Below are 24,757 nucleotides of genomic sequence, written 5' to 3'. Positions count from 1 at the left end.
TATGTTTTTTCTGTGTAAATATTCACGAATTGTACGTTTGGTCACTCAAACAACTGGAATGAAACTATTGAAATAAAAAATATATATTGTTTCACGAGTTTCTTGATGTTAATATGCTTTATATTTTAAAAGCTTTTGAAATTCGCAGACAGGCATGGCGGCGCGATGGAAGCGTTCCTGATTGGTCAATCAAAATGGATTCGCAACGCCACACCTTATATTTTTACATCATGCATGGGTTGGATATAAGACTAGTGAAAATTAAAATTTACATTTGAATTTATGTAATAAATATGATTTTGTTATGAGTGAAATAAATAATTTATCTCAATAATTTTTCTTAATTTAAATGAAAATATTTATAAAAATAACAATAAGATTTTCAATATTCAATGACAATAAAAATTTTTATAGGTTCCAGTGAGGCTGAGTCAAGTAAATTTAATGGCTTGTCAACAAAATAAATTTTTTATGCTGTTAAATGCTTTCAGATATGTTAAATATGTATGCGAAGAAAGAACAAGTTTTACACGTAAAAAAGGTAAGTCTATTGTTGATTTTGAAAGTAGTACTGAAAGAAGAAGCAAGCGCAAAAAAACTGAACATATGCGTTGGCTAACAAGTACTGACGAATTAACTTATGCGACGCAAATGAAACTTAGATTAGAAGAAGAACAAGATGCTGCAGCGCTATTAAAAGAGGTTGTTGCAGGCAGTCCCATAAAAACTAAAAAAACTCGGAAGTCCTTATAATTAGGTAATAGTTATGACAAATTAACGACTGATGAAGCTCTTTCGTTATGCATAGAATTGCAATTTTTAAACAAGCTCTCCTTGATCACACTGTAGGTCGAATATTAGACTTTAAATTAGATGTGATTAACACTTCGAGCACTGAGCAATTAGAAAACTTAGTTTTGATTGGAAAATAAGGATGCGATGAGAGTTTCGGGCTAAGTGTTTATGAGCGAAAATTCGATGAGAATCTTACGGAAGCGCCTATACGCCATCTGTATGCGATGTCGAAAGCACGCATCTTTTCACATAAAAGTTGCGTGGTTGCGAACAAGCAAGCTAGCATACATGCACTGCAAGATACTGCACTGCATAAGCTGTAAAATCCAAAAACTATTATTGTTATAGTCATGGAAAGTTAAAAAACAATAAACTTGGACGTACTATATACGTTAAATAATACTTAGTCTATTTTAATAATTTAATACGAATATAAACATTAATTTACAATCAAAATATCAGGTTTTTCTGCCTTTGCTGTCGTGTAATGAATAGTTTAAAATAATTAAAAACAAAACAAAACAAAAATATTTTTAAATTTTACAGTTGGTGCAGTGCAGTACCTTGCCATGCATGCATGTTGTACTATAAAACTTGAAAACAATGTACTTAGTATTACTACAAACGTTAAGCATACTGGGTTAAGTATTGAATTAAGTACCAATATGAACTTTATTAAAGTAAATGTAAGGTAAGTACACGTAGTGATACTGACTTTATACGTAATTTTTAATGAAAAGTAAGTAAAGACTATTGAAAAAAGCTAATGCAACATTTTATGTATAAACTTATTTTAGTACATTGACATTAATATGTATTTCTAATTTTATGTTCTTAAATTTTTTCTATTTTTTTAACGCCAAGTTTATTATTTGTGCATATTTTACCAGAATAAAAAGTTTGTCTTTTTTTTATAGTTTAATAATTTTAAATTATTCATTTCACGACAGCAAAGGCAGAAAAACCTGATCTTTTGATTGTAAACATAACCTCTCAGTCAATTATGATGACTTTTACAAAGTTACTTAATTAATGTTTATATTCGTATTAAATTACTGGAATAGACTAAGTATTATTTAACGTTTATAGAACGTCCAAATTTATTATTTTTTAACTTGCCATGACTAACAATAACAGTTTTTGGATTTGACAGCTTATGCAGTGCAGTACCTTGCAGTGCATGCATGCTAGCTTGCTTGCTCGCAACCACGCAACTTTTATGTGAAAAGATGCGTGCTTTCGACATCGCATACAGATGGCGTATAGGCGCTTCCGTAGAATCCAGACCAAACAGACAAGAGTATTTTATTTAATTTATTTGTGCCACCACAACTTGCATATACAAATAATTTAACAGTAGAAAGCACGACTATTTTGGAAAAATCCAAGACCTTTATCTTTAAAATTTTGCAGATCAATTAAAACGCAGTTTTTACGCGAAACTACGAAAGTAATTTTGGAAGAAACTAATCGAGTAAAAAAAGAAATCGATTAACTTGTCCCTTTTGAAATTAATGTAAAAAGAAATGACTCAGTAGTCAATTATCAATTAGAATTCACCATGATTGATGGCAAAATATGCAACTCTCTAACAAGTACTTCATCGGCCCAACGTTGTTATTTATGTGGCGTAACATCAAAAGATTTTAACAATACTGATAATATTTTGTGTAAGCAAGTAAATAACAAGAATTTAGAATTTGAAGTCTCCGCTCTCCATGTTTAGATAAAAATGTTCGAATGTTTCTTAATTTATCTTATAAATTAAAAATACGAAAATGGAAAACTCGTTCGGACGATGACAAAAAGTCCAACAGTGCAAAATGTACAACAAAAAAAAGAAAGAATTCAAAAGGCTTTCAAAGCAAAGTTGGGCCTTATAATCGAGAGACCAAAACTAGGGTACGGAAGTACTCGCGGAAGTACCATCGATAATAATACTGCTCGTCGCTTCTTCGAAAATTAGAAGGTCTCTGTATGCATAACTGGTGTTTACTAAGCTATAATTTACAAGTTTTACATCATTTAACAAGTCTTATCGTCTGGACGTAACGTTGATATTGAGGAGTTCGAGAAATACTGTTTAAAAACAGCAAGAGAATTCATTTATCTATATGAATGGCAGTAGATGCCAACTACAGTTCACAAAATTTTAATCGATGGTTCGAACATCATATCCAACTCTTTTCTACCAATAGGGCAGTCTGAAGATGCTTAAGAGTCATGCAATAAGTTCTTCAAAAAATTTCCTGAAAACTTTTCTTGCAAGTCCTCACGAGCAAAAACTGTGAAGACGTATTTAACAGATTTTTAGTTTCTTCGGATATATTTATTTTGAATTGTCGGAAATGCCTGCAAAACTGATAAAATCTTTGTCAGAAGATGTACATCTCTTATTACAGCCATCCGTTACTATGCAAGACAAAAATGCATAACATGAGGATTCATCTACTACTGAAAATGTTCCAACAAACACAACGAAAAATTCCACTGATGAACGAAACAACTTTCTTCTTATAAGATATTAAATGGAGTTATAAATAAATAAACAAATAAATCATTACTTCTTGTTTTCCAACTGAATCATTTATTTAAAATATGATATTTAATTCGTAATCAGCGACCCCAAAATCCTTGAAAATGATATATCAGTCGATTGAATTATGAAGCATATTTATTTTATGCAAGTGGGTGATCATGAGAGGCTGAAGAAAGTAAATTTTCGTGAATATAACATTAAATTCGTACTCAGCGACCCCAAAAACTTGTAAAATGACATAACGCTCGATTGCGTTGTGAAACAAAAGGTGTTTTATGAAAGGAGGCGATTCATAGGGGCTAAACGGAGGAAATTTCTGTGAATACGACATCGAATTCGTAATCAGAGACCCTGAAACCCCCAAGTAAAAAATTATAGATGAATTACTTCATTTTTCGATTTCTGGCCAACTTTTCGGCGATCGGCCCTACTGCGTGCCACCAAAAAATAATCTTAACTTTCCAATAGGCAAACATATTGAAAGATAAAGTTTAATGTTTATGAACATCTAAATAAAATAAAAATACTATGATAAAAATGATTTTAAAAAGTTATGATTTTTACAATCTACGTAAATTGTGATATTTTGTGTGACCTATTATTTTTTCGGTATTTTTGTATTTCTTTTTATTTTCATTAGAAATTAAGGTAAAGTCACCTATTATGAAAAATCTCCAAAAATGGTTCCTATTATAAAATCTCTATTTAAATATTTATTTTGTTTCAGTAAGAGAGTTAATTTCTTTGTAAAAAAATTTTTTTTCAGTAGTTTATGTTTAACATGTATATATATATAGGCAGAGTATAAAACTTAAACTTTCTGAGATTAAGCGACAAAAATTTTTATGTTCGAGTAAATTGCTGAAATTATTTAGTTAAAGGTGTTACGTGGGAATTGTGGAGTTTCGGGGTGTAAGGGGATTGAAAACACGTGGAAGAAAGTATATGTTCGTTTATTAGAGTCTCAAAGCAAGAGCGGTCGCGTGCGTGGGGTTAGGTTCGGAGGCTGATCGGAGAGAGCGAGAGCGGGAGAGCTGATAACGCTCGGGCTCGCCGCCGAAAGGTAATCATCATACTCTGTATCCGCTGCTCATGCGCCGTGAGAGGTGAGTCTTGGGCGCGAACATACAAAGGTTCTAGATACTGTACGTCACAATGGTAAAGTACGCTGTAACGTTTTGAAATTTGATTCTAACAATAATATTTTTTATACATGTGGACGTTGTTTTATCAGACGAAACCAACGTTTAGGCAAAGAAAACTGTTAAACCTTTAATAAAAACCATTAAATTGCTTGAGCCTCACGAGTACGTCAATGTTAATGGTAGACCTCCCCGAAATAGAGATACAAATAAAAATCAAATAACTGATTAAGATCAGAGTAATGAGCAATTAAAACCTAATGATGTCAATGACTTCCATCTTAACTATCTTGTACTGGAGTGTTACATTGACGTGAGTGGTGCAGTAGTTCTAAACACAGATGAGGAAAATTCGATACACGATGAAAACAGTATTGAGCCTCAAGCTTCCTCTACAACAAACAATACGAATGAAACTGTGCAAGGTATCGTTTTTATTGTACTTTATAAAATAAAGTAATTCTGTTATATTGGTATATTTACTGTTTCCACACTTTTGAAAATATGAAAGGATGTGATCTTTGTTTTCCTAAAGAAACTGTGTTACATGTTAATAACATACACAGTTCTGATAAAGTTGTATTAAATGATGCAAGTTCTTCAGAAACTACATTACCAGTCAATGACTCATATTGTTCAAATCAAGCTGTAATATTTGACGCCAGTTCTACAGAAAACCCGAGTAACTGAAGTAGGATCAGCTAATAGTACAGATATAATAAAATCTGATGCATAAAACATTTTATTGACGATTGACTCTTAATAAACAAATAATTAGGTGTTCCTGTTACATTAGAAGTGTTCAAGAACTTATTCAAATGTCCAATCGAGTTTTTGCCAAAAAACTTTAAGACAAAACTTGAAAAAAATGGAAAAAACCAAGAAGTTCTTGTAGGAACTTCTGATGAATGGGTCAAAGCTGCACGGAAAAATAAAGAGAAGGATGCAGAAAAAGCTGCCAAGGTTAAACAACTTAGAGATGCCAAAAAACAATTGGATGCAGAAAAAAAGAAATTAGATGATGAGAAAAAAAATTGAACATAAAAATAAAGGCTCTGCAACGAAAACGAATAAAAAAAGAAAAAAATTTAATTGCAATAGGTACCTTTGTTGGTTTACTATTTCTTCACATTACTTTAAAAGTTAATTATTTTTTGAAACTATCTTATTGTGATTCAAATATTATTAATGTTTATTTTAAACTAAATGAAAGCATCATTTAGTTACGCTTTTTTCTAATTTTCGCATTAAAAATGAGTGTTATTTTATTTTTACCTACGATTACCATGGATTATTTTCAACTTTTAGAATTACACATTATACTTTCTTATTTATTTTATAAAAAACTTGAGAAATAACGAGATAAGGTTAATTACAAAGCGATTAATAGTATTATTAATCAGTTTTTATAATAGGAGCCTAGCTGTATGGTATAATAGGTGCACCTTCGAAAACACCATTTCATAATAGGAGTCCAAAGTCCTCTAGCTTTTTTCATACAGTATTTTTTAAATTGATTATATTTGAATAATTAAAAATGCAAATAATAAATGACAACTTAGCAATTCCAACGCTATTTGGACTTTTGTTATAAGTTTTACTAAATTGTTGCTATTGTCAGTCAAAAAAAAAGTTCCTAAAATCCATTTCATAATAGGTGACTTTACCTTACTTGTTGGGTGCTATCTCTAGGAGCTCAAATTTGTATTAAATGACTCAAAAATAAAAATGTAATCGTATTGATTAGTCAATTTTTAATACTATGTTGTAATTGATAATAATTTTGTCATCGGTGATACTAGGTATAGTATATAGAGTATACGAAAAATAATTATGTTTTTACCATGCCAAATTACCTTGACTGATACCATACTTATTATACCAAGGGTACAGTGAGAGTTTCTCCGGTGAGACTTGTGATCCTACAGCCACACCTTACCAGCTAAGCTGGCACTCGTCACTGAGTAATTTTTCTCCAAAGGAAGACTACAAATAATAAATTTCTACTCTTCACCAGTTAAGTCAGCGCTTTCTGCCGAAACATCAGATTAAGGCTTGTAAGCAGGGATCATTGCTAGCCAGTAAGGCCAGCGTTTCCTGCCTGGTGCTTGGCATCAGATCCACTTGTTCTTACTTAAGGCCCTAACACTGTTTCGAATTTACCCAGACCCAAAGACCTCTAGGGCAAAGACAAAATTTTAAAACAACAATGAAGAAAAAAGTAACGGAAAAACCTGTCTTGAAACAGCCGGGTTTCACAGGAAACTCTTTTCTGTTGAAAAAAGATTTTTGAAAAAATGTGCATTCAGGAGAAATCGAACTCTTAATCCCAAAAACAGTGTTATTTCAGTATCAATCATACTTACTACTGAGCCAATACTGCTTTTTATCATTTTATTTGAAAAATAAGAAAAAATTATTCAAGGATTAAATTATAGTTATAAATTTTCCTAATAAGGAGAAAATCTTACAAAAAAATATAATTTTGCAACAATTACTGAATCATAGTTAAGATTGGCAAAGCATTACTGTAAATTTGACTACATTGTTAGAAGAGAATTCAGAAAAAAATTATTTTTAACACTAAAACAAGCATTGTGTTTTGTACTTTTTATAAAAGGTTGATTTTTATGATATCAAGTTTAATTGGAACAGCGTCAGAAAATGTTTTGGTATAGTTAACACTCAAAAAATTTAAACAGCAATGCATTAATTTTTTTTCTGTACTAAAGAGTACTACTAGCCCTTAATTGAAACTTATCTTATGATGTATAATTACATAAACTTAAACGGGGATATTAACGAAAAATTATAAAAGTTAGGGTAATTACTGCGGAATAGAACTTTCATCGTATGAAAAAAAATGTTTTTCTTTTTTTTTTTTTTTTTTTTTTTTACGGCACCGAAAAAACCACGTAACAGTACTTAAAATCTTTTATTTTGTAAAAAAAATAAGCAAGTATACCATGAGTCTCAAACACTAGTTACGGACAGCTTACCCTTTTTACTGCGAGATCCCTAATTACTACCACTTGATCACTGCGAGTCAAATACTCCATCCAAAAATAAACCTCAATAATTGAGGATGAACTAGATGTTAAGTAAATTGAGAGAAATTGTTTAATCGCAAAAGTGCAGGACTTATTTAAAATTCACTAAAAATCATTCTTTATTCTTCTAATAAATTTTGTTTTTTCATCATTATTCTTTCATCCTTAATTATTAGGATTTTTTGATGCTGTTTCAGAAATTGTTCTTGGTCTTTCTCCAATTTTTTTTCTCTTTAAATACTTGCATTTCTTGCTTTCTTAAAGTAGCTTTTTTTATTTTTTTTCTTCTTCAGTACATTTTTCTCAATTTTCGTTTGATTATTTAATATTATTTGTCATTTTTTATACTTTTTTCTTTACCTTTTTCTTCAGCAATATTGTTTGTGAATAGTCCACACGATGCCACACCATAACAGCACAGCGCAAATTTTGAATTTCGTTTAATTATTAAGTATTTCATTTCTTTCTCTGTAACAAACACTTGAAAAAAAAAAAAAAAAAATGGACTAAAACCTCTGACCTCCTGCACACTAGCAAAGGCCCTTACCTACTTGTCACCACATTGTCACATTATTAAAATCCTCGCGCTAAACTTTTTCCGATAAAATCGTCGCATACGTACTTGTGTCTAATTTCGTTGAAATTTTAACGCCATTAATTTTTACATAAAAAAAAATAGGATCTGCTTCCACTGAAGCTTGGCTTACTCGATAACGCAAAAAATTCATACCACGAGTTTTCTTGACTTCCATCATACGTACCTTCTTCGCTTCTCTCTTCAAATATGTGCACGATCTCCTGACTGTTTTCATTGGCTCTTTTACACACACGTGTTGCAGATGTCCTATCTTTCGCCAAATATTACACGTGTAGTCCTTGAACCGGCACTCTGCTTATATGGTTAGGCTTTCCACAACAATAACACACAATGTCTTGTTTACTTTCGTCTTCTTCCTGCGGCCTTAATGTATTTGCTCGAGCTCCTGACGATTTCCATATAGCTGTACCTTTAAGGGCATTCCGTATATCATTTAAAATTTCTACTTCATCGACTTTCCTATATAAGAAACTATTGTTAATAACTAATCATATAACTATTTAAACCCAAAATGATGAGAAGAGCCCCAATGCTGGTACTTTGAAGAAACAATGAAGCCTAAATTCAATATAATTTGTTGCGAATTGAGAGAAAAAAATTACATTTCAGATTAAATACACTGACCCACTCTTTTATGATCACGAAATGTAACTTTTTTCTCTAAGTTCGCAACAAATTGTATTAGAGAAAAAAGTTACATTTCGTGATCATAAAAGAGTGGGTCAGTGTATTTAATCTGAAATGTAATTTTTTCTCCAAGTTCGCAACAAATTGTATTGAATTTAGGCTTGATTGTTTCTTTAAAGTAATAGCTTAGGGGCTATTCTCATCATTTTGGGTTTTAATAGTTACATAATTAGTTATTAACAATAATTTTTTATATAGGGAAGTCGATAAAGTAGACATTTTAAATGATATACGGAATGCCTTTAAGTGGTTGCGGTGGCGCAACGGTGGGCTTGCAGTTCCGTCGATCTCCGAGATTAAGCAGCATTTGGCGCGGTTAGTACTTGGATGGGTTACCGTTTAAGTCTCACCGTTTCGCCTGATGTATTGTTGATCTTTCAGCATCGATTAACTGTGTTTCTCTTACGTTTCGTCGACGTTATCACAGGTGGGTGTGATTGAGTTGGTCCTCGTGTTGTGTTTATGTGTATGACCATCTGGTCATAACTCAGGTTTGCACCAATGGCTAATTAACACTTTTCTTATGTAAAAGAATGGCATTTCTGAGCCTAAGGGCGATGATGAATAAAAAAAAAAAAAAAAAAAAGAAAAAAAAAACCAGTCGAGAGTGTTGCGGGCTACTCTCGGAAAATGTGAAAACATACTCGAAGCACGACAGATACTTTATGCATAATTATTAGCTTACATTTTAATCTTGAAGAAAGTGCTGTAGTAATATTAGTAGGACCGGCTTAAAAATAATCGCTAATAATTATATCTATTGTAATAGAATGTTGAAGACAAAATAATGTTTCACAGTTGTATTGTAATTTATTTGTAATCACTGCTATAGCTGTTATTTTACTCGAAGATTCATCACCATTGTTGTCATCCATGCTAAACACAATATTAATTATGTAGCAAATATAAGAAGCACGTGCAGAAATTCAAAGGTTGTACCTATTTGCCTTGGTAGCATCACCGCTAGCGCCACCATTGGCTAAAAGGTCAAACATAGGTACCGGGATAAAAATACAGAGCAAAGAATTAAGTTGTATTTGAACTCTGCTTTACGATACCACATATAAGTATGTGCTTTACTTTGTACACACACTCGCCTTTTTTATACGGTCAGAAATTGTTTTGAATAATTAAATTACGTTATTAAATTTAATAAAAGGACATTATTTTACTATGTCTACCTCATACTCGCTTACGTTTCATCCCAGCACCTATGTTTATCCTTCCGGTCTATGGAGGTACTAGCGCTGATGCTACACTGAGAGATTAGGGGAACGCCTTCTGTCCTTTAGGTGGCGCAGCTGAGATACCATTTACGTTGGAACGAGAGACGAACCAGAGTAGGACGCCAGGCGCTTCACTGTTGCGGGACAAGTAATGTGCGACAAGTACTTGCACTTTCCAACGTATTTTTGTCATCTGCACATGCGCAGAAGTCAAGTTTTGTCATATGCGCATGCACAAGTATAAACTTCCGTACACCTTGATAAAACCCCTGCTGAACTGTATAGATCAGCGATGGGATATAGTTCCTTCCAGATTTGGGAATTCTCTAGGACCCAACCTCTCTGAGGTGGGAAATCACTAGATCAAAAAAAATAGTACCGAACGTGAGGCGCAAAATTTAAATTAGGTCCAATAACACAAGCATCTATCACCTGATGACCCAGGATGCTTACTATCCACTCTGTTGAATAAATAATTATTGATAACACAAGTGCCTATCACCCAATGACCCGGGGCGCTTACTGGCCACTTTGTTAAATAAATAATTATTAATAACACAAGCATCTATCACCTGATGACGCGGGGTGCTTACTATCCACTCTGTTAATTAAATAATTATTAATAACACAAGCGCCTATCACCCAATGACCCGGGGCGCTTACTGGCCATTCTTATAAATAATAAATTATTAATTAATAACACAAGCTCCTATCACCCAATGACCCGGAGCGCTTACAGGCCACTCTGTTAAATAAATAATTATTAGTAAACGGCACAAGTGTCAATCACCCAATGACTCGGAGCGCTTACTGACCACTCCGTTAAATAAACAATTATTAAAAACACAAGCATCTATCACCTGATGACCCGGGGTGATTACTATCCACTCTGTCAAATAAATAATTATTAATAACACGAGCATCTATCACCTGAGGACCTGGGGTTCTTACTATCCACCCTGTTAAATAAATAATTATTAATAACACAAGCGCCTATCACCTAATGACCCGGGGCGCTTACTGGTTACTATTGAATAATAAATTACCAATTAATCACAAGAGCGCCAATTAAAACGATCTTTGTCGTACAAGACAATCAATCAAATTTGTAAATCGTTTACGTGTGTTATCAATCAACTTTTGATTATTTAATAGTGTTGCCAACAAGTGTCCTGGATCACCAGAAAATAGGGGCTTTCTTTATTTGTTAATTATTATTTATTTACTGGATTTGCCATAAGCGTCCCAGATTATCAGGTGATAGGCGCTTGTGTTATAAATAATTATTTATCTATTAGAGTGGCCAGTAAGCGCCACGAGTCATTAGGTATTAGGCGCTCGTGTTATTAATTAATAATTTATTATTTATAAGAGTGGCCAGTAAGCGCCCCAGGTCATTGGGTATTAGGCTCTCGTAATATTAATTAATAATTCATTATTAATAAGAGTGGTCAGTAAGCGCCCCGGATCATTGGGTATTAGGCTCTCGTGTTATTAATTAATAATTCATTATTTATAAGAGTGGCCAGTAAGCGCCCCGGGTCATTGGGTGACAGGAGCTTGTGTTATTAAATAATAATTTATTATTTATAAGAGTGGCCAGTAAGCAACCCGAGTCATTGGGTGATTGGCGCTTGTGTCATTTTTTAAGGAGGCTTGGGCGTTTGGTGTCGTGTCTATTGAGGGGCCCCTGTGGGGTACTTGTCATACAAATGATTCTTTGTAGTATTTTTTTTTATAATCATTTTTATTATACACATGAGTGAACAAAATAGCAATAATACGCGGAAAAGTCATTGGGAAAATCGATATTAAAAAATTTATTAGTTTTTCCGAGGTACCTTGTGTAAAGATGACGGCCCTGCTACGATAAAGCTGACAATACTGTACTCTCTTGCTCTCATCTGCTATTATATACCTATACTTGTGTTAGACTTAAATTTTCATGCTTGTATGTTTATGAATGTACAGCGCATGCGCACTTACAGTACCTGAACAAAACAATTCTCATGTTCGATGTTTTCCTCGCTATTTTCTCAAAATTTAACGTGTTAATCCTGTTCTTTTTTTTAAATAATAGATTCTTTATACTTTCAAGTACATGTACGAATTTAATGTGTGGACCCACAGCTTTTTATTGCGGTACGGTAGTCTATTGAATTTCGGGTTCCGTAAGGTTGCGTGTTAAAATGACGAATTTTCACAAGCGATTTTCTCGAAAATAAATGTGTTGACCTACCTATTTTGTTTTCCTAAAAAAATCTAGCAAACTTTATCTATATAATCTCTGAATTTTAGACCTAGCCAGCATTTCATTCAAAATCGCCCAAGCCTCCTTAATAATGATTTATTTGACAGAGTAGATAGTAAGCAGCCTAGGTCATCAGGTGATAGATGCTTGTATTATTATAATTTATTTATTAAACAGAGTTGCCAGTAAGCGCCCCGAGTCATTGGGTGATTGACAGTTGTGTCGTTACTAATAATTATTTATTTAACAGAGTGGCCAGTAAGCGCCCCGGGTCATTGGGTGGTAGGCGCTTGTGTTATTCATAATTAACTATTTAACTCACGTTCGGTACTATTTTTTTTTGATCTAGTGATTTTCCACGTCAGAGAAGTTGGGTCCTAGAGAATTCCCAAATCTGGAAGGAACTATATCCCATCGCTGGTATAGATAGTCTGCTGTTGTACAACGGTGGTCCGCCTATAGCTCGAAGGGGCTCGCCAGCTGTCCCACTGAATGAGTCGGTAGGCGTACGCTACATTAGTACTCTATCTGACCGTGCGAGTACAGAGGGCGTTCCACTAGTCTCTCAGTGTACCAAAGCGAATATGAAGCACTATGTACAGATAGACTCAAACCTATCTGTCGAGTGTCGACATTGTCGACTGTCGACTGCTGTACTGCACTGCACGCAAGCACGTATACGCACACATACACAATACTTTTGCTCTCTCTCTCTCTCTCTCTTTATTATCCTGAAGTTAGCTGCTTCTACTCTGCACTGATATACGTGTATACGCCGTGCTCCCCGTCACCACTCTTGGCCAGTAGCCGTGCACAGCATGAGTGCGTGTGTCTGTGCATGCGCAAGTATCCTTAGCTGCTTGTAGCGAATATCATACAGTATATCTATATATTTTGGCTGGCAGCAGCGCAAACTCGGCGTTCCTTAGTAGAGAAAGAGAGAACGGTATTAGTATATCTATATAGGCGTGACAGAAAAAACGTTACGCTTTGAAAATTTTCACTGCCCAAGTGGAGAGTCCAAACCTCGTATAAAATGTTTTCACATGAAAAAAAGTAGCCGTACCTTTCCCGTTGTTACTAGTTTGATTATTAGACTTATTTACTTATGTGTTGAATCTGAAAAAGTCTTATGTGTTGTTATTTCCTAACCTACTTTTCGAACTTAAGCCATTTTTCACTTCCGAGTCCCTGGAAACAGCTTTCTTTAATACTGTATCAAAATCCAATTTGTCCATCTTCAATAAACTTATGCGAGTATGGTGCTTTTTTTATTTTATTTTATTTTATTTTTTTATTTTAAACCTCGTCACCAGTTCTGATGTTAAACTATAAATCAAATAAAAGCACCAGTTTAATATGTACAAAGTAGAAGGATATATTGTAATGAAAGTACAGAAGGTTCAGTCCGCTTGTATACATACACACTCTGAGCATGGTAGTATATAACTGTCTTACTACACTGAACTGTCTTACTATCATTAAGAGCGTCACTAGCCTGTGCTTCCACGCACATACACTCATACTCTCGAATACCCGCGCTATAGTCATACACAACATTAAGGTAGATCTTAATTATACGTAAGTTAGAATACTTACAAAAACAGAATATACACTATACAGCTTACTAAGCAACATTGCCGGTAACAACGGAGTCAAATAAAAATAACAGTATATTGCATCAAACAAATTTGTAATTGAGTTTTTATAGCATTTTTGCTTGAATTACGTTAATTTTTTTTTCAATTTTCACTAAGTGTATCTTCATTGTGTCACAGTTGTTAAGCTAAAGCATTCTTTTCTTTTTAATTCGTGTTTTTTTATACACTGAGAAGAGTAGTGTTAGAAAAATTATTATAACTGTACTAAAAATTACTATATTTTTATGAAAGCTAAGCTATACTCATCTGGTGACGCAAAATTATTACGTTAAAAATAATTTTTAATTATATTTTAAGTAATTTTTATGATGCAGTAGCCCTACAAAAATTATTTCACGGCACAATAAAAAATTACTGTCTAACATAGTAAAAATTGTGATGGTACAATTTGTTCTACACATCATAGTAAATTTTATTGTAATCATTTTAAGGGGGCTCCTACGACTACTGCTGAGGTCAAAGACAAACAAAAAATAAAGTTTTGTTTTTCAATAAACAAATGTGTCTGAAAATTATTATGATATTTTTAATAACGTATGAAGTGGAAAAAATGATATTTATGTCTGTAGTTTAACTTTGTACGAAAAATTAATTATTGTTTTGACCAGTCTAGTGCATACAAGGGTACACCACCAGACCAGACCACCTGTGTTGGTGTAGTATAGCGATGTAATATATAGGTATATAGGTATATGGTATATATATGTCGTGAACAAGTACGTCTGCTACCAACGTGACCTCCTGACCTCCCGGACACTATTTATTTATTTCCATCACAAATATCTCGCTAAAATGGTCCTTTATCCACAATTTTTAATACAGCATATTACAGAGGAAGACTTCATCTACAAAACGTATGTATTCAGTCTGCTGGGACATTTAATTTAGGTTTATTATAAATGAAAACAAATTGTTTTTCACGCTGCCCCATAGGAACACGTGCTAATAGTTACAACTTTGAGCTCGGATTTCTCAAAATTTTGACCCATTCGAAATATAATTTAGACCACCATTAAATTCAGTAGACTTTTATTTACAAAAAATAATATATCTCCGTTTGGGGACTTTCGTGAAGGAGCCCCCTTAAAACGTACTACATTCTAAAGTAGAATTTGCTATGTGACAGTAAAATTTTTCACTTCATTGCATTGCTATTCAGTATAGTAAAAAGACTATTTTCGAAAGTAATTTCGTACGATAGATATAGGTATATACGCCTATTTAGTATCAAATTTGAGGTTATACGAATGTAAATATGAAGAGAGACATTTTAATTGATTTATCAGGGTTAAAAGTTGATACGTGCTGACAATTAATTTTAAATCGACTAATCAATTGTTTTCAACACCTTGGTCCACAGAAAACGCTTCGATTTTTCAACTTTATTGTGTGTATGATAAACAGTACACATTCCCACATGTACTTTATTCACACTAGCGTGCACATCGTGTCCCTTAGTCTAGTGGTTGCAGAGCCTGACTCGAAAAGTCAAGGATGAAGGTTCAAATCCCAATCGCTGTAGATCTTTTGTAAAATAAAAATATTTTTAAAATACATCAGTGTCTCTGTGCAATAAGAAAAACATACCTATATTCATTCATGTCTATATATATTATACTAATTAATCTTCTGATAAACATATATATTCACTGGGCAATACATATATGTAAAATATATTTTTCTTCACTTACTTGAATATAATAATTCTTTCTGAGTAAAATAAAAATTACTATGTCAAAATTGCAAATGTTAATATATTCTGGTTTTACTATGTAGTATGGTATTTTTTATAATATGGCAAGTGTATCTCAGCTTTCTTATAAAATGTTGTAATTGTTATAATAATTGTAACACTTTTCTAACACCTCTTTTCTCAGTGTGACAAATGCAATAATGTTTATTACGAAAAGAAAAGTAAGCAAAAATGACTGACATATTTGCAATTGTTTAAGTTGCAAAATAAAATTTTTGATAGCAAAACGTAAGAATTCACAAAAATCAATTTTTTTTTGTCCTTACAAACATTGAATCCAATGTCTTCATCAAAGCGGAATGTCGATAAACCGACCGTTAAGTTTTTGTAACACTTCAACGTTTCACTTTAAAAAATTAATTAACAAAAAACTGACAATTATTTGACAATTTTTCACATAGCTCTTAGTTGTGCAACTTCATACCTATATTTTCTCACGGTTATAGCCAAATTAACATGATATTTTTTTTTAACGTCAACTAAAAGTTTTTCGATATAAAAAAATTTGTTTCGCTTTTTCTTGCCATTAACGGGTTATTAACAATAAAAAATGGATTTTTAAGTGATCATTTTTCATAGGAAATTTGATGACAAAGTGATTGACGGTCGAAAAATTTTACAAAGAGCAATAGACGAAGATATTAAGAGCAAAAAACTGAATAAAAAATTGGCATTTAAAAAAAAATTGTTTAATAAATAAATAAATAAAGCTGACTTCTAATTTGGACAAAACTATTTTTCCCGTATTCTTGGGGAAATTCTGTAGAGGAATGACCAATTTTTTCTCTACTGGAAAACTCAAGATTAAATCGGATTTTTTTTTGTCTCTGAGCAATGGATAATTATACCTGTAGCCTTACAAGATATTTTTAGTTTTAAAAGTATTTTTAGTAACGAGAAGTAATTTTTATTTATGACAGACTCTTGTTAATTGAAGCAATAATGCTCTGCACATTTGTAGATTAGACTTTTTAACAAGTGGGTGAATACAAGTAAGTTGAACGTTACCATTCATTTATAGCAGAGAAATGCCCTCTAGTTGACTGTCTGCTGTATCTACTTAATGAGGTGCTTCTACAAAGCAGAGAGCAGTACTGTAATTAGTGATGCAGCTATTGCCTAACATTTCAAGGCATGTACAAGCTGTTTTCTTCAAGGTTATGCAGAAAACTTTTTAGTTCCTACCACAAACTATAATTATCTATGTATAGAAACTGATTTCGTAAAGTATCTATTTCAATAATTATTATTGAGACACTGTTTGGATTCTCATAAGGTCTTGCATATGACCTGATTTATTAAACACTCTGACTAACGAGATATAAAAATGTATGTGCTTATTAATAAATTTATATTATAATTTAATTGAACAAATTTTACAATTAAAATTAGAACGCAAGCTATAGCTTATTTTTACTTTTATAAATAACAAGGTTATATAGACTATGATATCCTTTATGATTATTAATTAGTGCAACACAATAAATAATATTTAATTGGGATAAAACTGGAACAAGGAACTAAATCACAGTAGCGACATTACTAAAATTAGGGACCTCTGCTCAGTTTCTAAGATATTTAAAGTAATGTTTGGTATTTGATGGTACCACTGCTACAATTTGACTGCTAGGTTCAGATTAATTTTTTATAATAATGTTCAAAAAACCTGAATATCTGTAAATTTTTTTGAATCTGTAAGTAACATTTACTTTTTGTACTTTGAACACTTTTCAACAACACTAACTTATCAGAAGCAAAAATGATAAATTTGATTTGAGACTTTTTTCCATCTTTGCTTTTCGTACATCTACTGTTAACATACTTGTAAATAATAATACTATTTTCACTGATCAATCAACCAAAAGATCTAGAAATTTTTTGAGTAGTTTAATCATACGTATGCACTTACACTTGTATTTACATTAAATGTATATAAAAGGACCAGCTTACTATGATGCATGAATTTCAAATGATTAGTAATATGCAAGGTGTCGAAAACTCTACAGGTAAATGTATCCTACATCTAATTTCACATTGTTTAGTGCACATTTCTATAGATATACCCACAAGTGCCAGAAATGTGTTTAAGTGCATGTGATAAGTGCTCAGCTTTGTAATGTACATCAAGTGTTTCCCAATAACTTTAAATGCATGTAATACATGTATGAAATAAGAGAGCAATGTCACAGAAACATTTTCTGAACTTGTAGAATTGAGGTAGAAGTATAATCAAATAATGTTTTACACTAATTAATATTGTACAATATTTCAAGAGAATAGTGGTAGACAAAGACTAGAGAAAGGCGGTGTTGGACTGGACTCATTAAAAAGAATATGAGCAGGGTGACAGATCTACTTTATTCCTGTAACCGCCATTCGTAGTATTATGAACTCCGGGATATCAACAAGCTTAGCTTTAAATGGCGGCTACTTATCAATCTTATGTATTATCTTAACGTTATACCTGTGCACTACAGCAGCAGTACGGATGTTACAGTAAAATAGCTAATTAACTAGTGCCTCTTACCTTTTTGTATAATTTGATCCAAGTCTGGTCACCTTTGATGTCTGTGTACTGGAGCCCAAAGAACCACACTTCCCGTAATCCGATCGTTTTTACAACTTGGTCAAACAATTGCTTGCCAGTAGTTGTCTGCTGAATCGCAAACTCTAGCTCGGCGTCCATCGTTGTAACCCTGACGTTCATCTTCGTAGTTAAACCGTGTCAGAAGCAGATCATGAAACAAGAAAGATTGTATTTTCAAAGACTGCAAAATGCATTCACGTCTATCAGCTGGTGCAACGTATGCACTGAGTAGAAAATTTAATTATTCGAAAGATGCATGCAAGAAACAAGAAGCCATTTGCAAAGCAGTTACTTTGGGTGGGCTCGTAGCCTGCCTTACCATTTTCGATCCAGATACCATGGCGCAGTATTGAGGTCAAGCAGTGTAGTGACAATAGGCGTGGTAGTTGGAAAAACAAATTTATATGCACCGCCTGGAGTCTCGGCTGTATATATATTATATATAAGTCAAAAATTTGGAGACCAATAATAAGGATACATCGGAAAATTCTGTAGCAGCGATTGACTGATATAATTTATAATTTAATTGTAAAATAAGCGCGTGATCACACGCACGAGGGCATGAGACACAAACGGAACACTACGAATCTACAGTTTTCGCCTTTACCTATACTCATGCCCCTCTAACATCCTCGCGATGTAAAATATAACAGGTGGTACAAAGCTGTACAAACTCTGCGAGTTATTGCTAACTACGATTCAAAAGAAGCCCTAACTGTAGAGTCGTTAGAAACGTTTAAAACCACTATATAATAAACTGCCAGATTAATCAGTTTGGCAAAAAAAAAAATTAATTTGGTGCGGTCGTGCGAAGGACAAAAAAAATATCTCCTCCACCCGTTGTATTGTCTATAGTATTAAACTTGGTATCAATCGTTTGCAATTGAATTGTACTTTCTGTTGAACAGCAAATTGACATATTATTATTTGTAGCAAGTGCAAAAATTATTTTTTGCGAATGTGCGAATTTTTCTCTTAATACACTAATACACTGCTGCACATGCGCTGTCTATATAGTTCTATTCATAGAGATATAAGAAAAATAGACTGCTCATTCTTATGTACGGTGCTGAGGCACGAGTAGAAAGAGACACAACATCGAACGTGGGTATCTGTCTCTCTCGCAACCGAACAGAAATGAAAGTCGATTGCCTCTCTAGTTCGTTAGGCCCTACTGAGAGCACACGCAGGCACATCAGGGGGCGTGCGTTAGGTACTCATTAGGCAGCCTACATAACCTATCTTTATCTTACCTCTCGAATTGTATATACAGTTATATCAGCTACAGTTGCAGTGTAAGGCTGCAGTCACATGGAGCGCAATAGAGCCAGCAGGATAGGAATTTCTCCAAAAGCGGCTGTGTTAAGTCTATTGCGCTGCAGGATAGCCCTGTTGCGTGGCGCTATAAACTTAACACAGCCGCTTATGGAGAAAATCCTATCCTGCTCGCTCTTTTGCGCTCCATGTGACTGCAGCCTAAATATAGATAATAAACTGTAGCATATAATTATATATAGGTACACAAGTTACAAGTGTTTTCCATCGAAACCTATTTAAATAATTAATGAGTATTCTTATACTTATGAGACTGACAAAATCAATCGACATTAAATTTGTTTCTCAAAGTACTGACTTAGAAATAATAATTGTTGCTTCAAAAAATTTCAATACAAACTACTTGAAAACCGTACTAATATTATGAAATTTAACAACCAACAGCTTGTACACTGTCATTTAGATGTCCACCATTGAATTAAGTTCATCTGTCACTTAATTAAGTCAATTTGTTTTAGTGTGAAAGAAAAGTAAACTGAAGTGTTAGCACTTAATTTGTATTCATTTCTTGGTTATTATTTAACAGTTCCTTAGAATTGACTCATGAATCACAAGTTCATATTGTAAACTTGATATAAATTGTGAATGAAAGATATTTTGTAAGTTACATTTATATCTTTATTTATATAAAATTTCTATTCATCTTAGGGTTATATTTTTATAACTACACGTGATCAACAATGCCGTGATAGAAAATTTTCGTGAAAATTAAGTATGATTCGTTTAAAAAAAAGCATGACTTTTGTTTAATTAAAATACAATGTGACTGTATTATTATATGTGCATATCTATGCTTATCGATTGAAAGATGGTCAATGGAGGCAGCCTACTTAGAGCCTACCAAACGCCAACTGACGTTGCCAACGCAGGACCTCAGTTGGAAAGAGAGGCAGCCTAAGTAGACCCTACTGATCACCTACTTACAATTTCGGTTCGGGACAGTTGCAGTGTCAACTGTATGGCGTAGAATTATACACAGATACACAAGTTACAAGTGTCTTTCATTGAGTCCTACACAAATAATTAATGAGTACTCTTATACGTATAAGACTGACAAAATCAGTAGCCATTAAATTTCTTGTCAACTAAACAAAGTTTCTCAAAGTACTGAATTAAAAATAATAATTGTTGCTTCGAAAAATTTTAATAAAAACTATTTAAAAACCGTATTATGAAACTTAACATCCAACAGCTTGTACACTATCATTTAGATGTCTGCCGTCAAATCAAGTTCATCTGTCATTTAATTGAATCAATATATTTTTGTATAAAAGTAAAGTAAACTGCAGTATGAGCATTCAATTTGTATTCATTTCTTGGTTATTATTTGATAACCAATTGTAAATAAGATATGTTTAAGGTTACATTATTTCATCATTGATATAAAATTTCTATTTATCTTAAGATTATATTTTTGAAACTACACGTGATCAAGAATGCCGTAATGGAAAATTTTCGTGAAAATTAAGTATGATTCGTTTGAAATGGAGCATGACTTTTGTATAATTAGAATATGATGTGTATTCTCATACGTACATGACTATATTTATCGATTGAAAGGTGGTTATGTTGCGTCAATGAAGGCAGCCTACTTAGGGCCTACCAAATGCCACCTAACGCTGCCAACGTAGGACCTCAGTTAGCAAGAGAGGCAGCCTAAGTAGGCCCTGCTAATCGCCTACTTACAATGTCCATTCGGGCACATTCCCACCTTTGGCAATGTGCGAGAAAGACAAATACCCACGTTCAATGTTGTGTCTCCTTTTGCTTGTAATTTGGCACCATAGACATATAAAAAATATAGATTGCTCGTTCTTGGACATATGTCTCTCTCGCACATTCCCATCTGTAGCAATGTACGAGAAAGACGGATATCCACGTTCGATATTGTGTCTCCTTCTACTGGTACTTCAGTGCCGTACATAAAAACGAACAATCTATATTTCTTATATGTCGATGCTCCTTGCTTGGCAGTGAAACGCGTAGATAGACCAGTAAAAATAGCTTTTAAATAATCTGTTGCTTTAAGTATCTGCATTATTAATTAATAGGTAAATCAAGGTCGTAGAGAACGTTGGTGGAATTTTCGATTTCCTAAATGCACGGGGTCTATATTAAAAAAAAAAAAAAATGCTGATATCTAGCGTACTAAAAAATGACTATCACCATTCGAAAAAGGAGAAAAAAATACGTACAAAACGATTATTTACGGAATACAAAAATCTACTTTCTCTTACAGACATTTTTTTCCATTATAAATATTTCATTGGAACTGGCAATATTTTTCAGGTGTCTGGCGGAAAGAAAAAAGAAATTTCGGCTCAGTGCAAGCCGTGCTACGAGCTGTTTCCCTTACTCCACTCCCCGCGCTCTGGTCAACCGAGCATGATGGCGGTACTGCTGCGTCGACTAGCAGGCTAATATATCCATACATAAACGTACCTTTGCATTAAGTCTTTCACGGCCGTTTTTCTCGAGATTTTCAGTTAGTCAGTAAATAATCTTTTTTAACGTATTTTTTTCTCCTCTTTTGAATGGTGATGGTCATTTTTCATTACGCATTACCGTTCGCTACATATCAGCATTTTTTTATAAAAAAACATAGACCCCGTGTACTTAGGAAGATGAATATTTTACCAACGTTTTCTACGACTTCGATTTACCTAATAATTAATAATGCAGACACTGTAAACACCAGATTATATAAAAGCTATTTTTACTGTCTAAAAGACATAGGATTAGAGTGCACGAAACCTACATAACCTCAAGTAAAAATAAAAGTGGGATGCCCAGCTTATACGCTTGGTACAAATCAAGCAATCAAGCCTGGGTTCCTGGCCGCAGGTGGGTTTGTGATACGGCACTGACTTGGGCGCAGCTTGGCCTAACTTGACATGACTTTCACCCAGTAATCGCCCACTTTCGTCTGCAGTGTCTGCACTGATATTGGATGTATACAAACAAATGAGTTTGTATATATACTCATGTGTGTACTGCACGAGCGCATATCATACTATGGGTGCGTTCCAGTAACGCTCTCAGACAACTTACCGACAACTTAATTATGTCTTACGATATCTTTGCGTCATGTTTATTTTTTTTACAAAAATATTTTGTTGTTGAAGAAAATTTATTTCTTTAATCAACTTTTGAAATACTGATCTACTATAACAGTTTTCGGCATCTTTAAACTAGAGAATCATAGATAATAATATGTTATAGTCAACTAAAAAGAGTTATATGATCTTGCTAAGCAAGTTGTGCAATTATTTCCTACGGAGAGTGTGTCCAAGTACTATACGTACCACATTAAAGTGAAAAGGGTCAAGAACAGACAGTTGGTGGAGGGTTACATAACGCTTATAAAACTGTAAAACTAAAATTTCACAAAGCAAAACTAAGAAAAAAATCCGTTAAAGCATCGACGACAAAATCTGCAGACATTCAAGGTAGGATTTAATTACAATTCAAGTGCATGAGTTTAATCTACAGTTACGGTTGTAGTAGCCTATAATGCAACTTGTTTACGAACTATAGCATTTTCATTTTGTTACAATACATTGAAAAATTTTTTTTTTTATCTTATATTTGTTCGTTTTGAATTTAATATTGATACATCTTTATATTGAACAGATCAACAGCCTCGGTCGCTACCCGCGCTATACCTGTTATAACAGACGAAAATTTGGAAAAATATAGTAAAAGTGATTTATTTCAAGCATGGAAGGGAAGCTATTATGATAAATATATACATTTACCTACTAAGTGAAGTACATCTGAAAATAGTATTAAAATTGATGTTTATTTAAAAAAGCTTTCCTTTCTTGAAGACTGACATTATACTTGATTTGGTACGATGGTAAAATAGAATTAAATACGACAAAAATATCATCTTTTTTAAATATGTATCTCTAAACAATATAATGAAAAGTACCTTACTTTTTGATCACACCTCGTACATCGAAGTCTATTTCCATCCAAAAAATCATTATATTGTTTAGAGATACATATTTAAAAAAGATGATATTTTTGTCGTATTTAATTCTATTTTACCATCGTACCAAATCAAGTATAATGTCAGTCTTCAAGAAAGGAAAGCTTTTTTAAATAAACATCAATTTTAATACTATTTTCAGATGTACTTCACTTAGTAGGTAAATGTATATATTTATCATAATAGCTTCCCTTCCATGCTTGAAATAAATCACTTTTACTATATTTTTGCAAATTTTCGTCTGTTATAACAGGTATAGCGCGGGTAGCGACCGAGGCTGTTGATCTGTTCAATATAAAGATGTATCAATATTAAATTCAAAACGAACAAATATAAGATAAAAAAAAAAATTTTTCAATGTATTGTAACAAAATGAAAATGCTCTAGTTCGTAAACAAGTTGCATTATAGGCTACTACAACCGTAACTGTAGATTAAACTCATGCACTTGAATTGTAATTAAATCCTACCTTGAATGTCTGCAGATTTTGTCGTCGATGCTTTAACGGATTTTTTTCTTAGTTTTGCTTTGTGAAATTTTAGTTTTACAGTTTTATAAGCGTTATGTAACCCTCCACCAACTGTCTGTTCTTGACCCTTTTCACTTTAATGTGGTACGTATAGTACTTGGACACACTCTCCGTAGGAAATAATTGCACAACTTGCTTAGCAAGATCATATAACTCTTCTTAGTTGACTATAACATATTATTATCTATGATTCTCTAGTTTAAAGATGCCGAAAACTGTTATAGTAGATCAGTATTTCAAAAGTCAATTGATTAAATAAATTTTCTTCAACAACAAAGTATTTTTGTAAAAAAAAATAAACATGATGTACAAACATGATAAAGGTAATGAATTATTGGAAATATTTTAATACTTGTGAAAAAAATTTTATTTATTTTTTTACCTTTACGCATGCTGAATTGCATGATTTGTTGTTATAAAAGTAATTTACTAAATTATTAAAAAGATATATTCATATTTTGCAGAATATAATAGATTTCTCCAAGCGAGAACTCAGTTGGGTTGGGTTGCCGTGGTTTACAAACCTGACTTCTCTGTCTAACGCCACCTCTCTGATTGATAAGGCAAAAATAATGTGCGATGTTATGTGGGAACCCGACCGTGCTGCGCA

The 24,757-nt window shown here is 33.0% G+C and overlaps 1 protein-coding gene across 4 annotated transcripts in view; it reads right to left on the bottom strand.

Annotated features, from left to right (window-relative positions):
- Nucleotides 1-22,808, bottom strand: part of Moe (moesin) — a 236,779-nt gene extending 213,971 nt beyond the window's left edge. The window contains exons 1-2 of one of the 4 annotated variants that reach the window (XM_089592508.1): nucleotides 22,797-22,808; nucleotides 18,230-18,409 (exon numbers count right to left, since the gene is read on the bottom strand). In XM_089592508.1, the coding sequence (XP_089448634.1) occupies nucleotides 18,230-18,409; nucleotides 22,797-22,808 (192 nt within the window). Of the gene's footprint in view, nucleotides 1-18,229; nucleotides 18,410-18,608; nucleotides 19,269-22,796 lie in introns of those variants that run through there. The other 3 variants (XM_089592506.1, XM_089592505.1, XM_089592507.1) reach the window with 3 other exon arrangements.
- Between the last annotated feature and the right edge of the window lie 1,949 nt (nucleotides 22,809-24,757).

This window comes from Copidosoma floridanum, unplaced genomic scaffold (genome assembly GCF_036245765.1).
Source record: "Copidosoma floridanum isolate Cflo_tuat_1 unplaced genomic scaffold, Cflo_Japanese_pri ptg000018l, whole genome shotgun sequence".
NCBI lineage: Eukaryota > Metazoa > Arthropoda > Insecta > Hymenoptera > Encyrtidae > Copidosoma > Copidosoma floridanum.
This window is presented reverse-complemented; position numbering and strand designations above follow the sequence as displayed.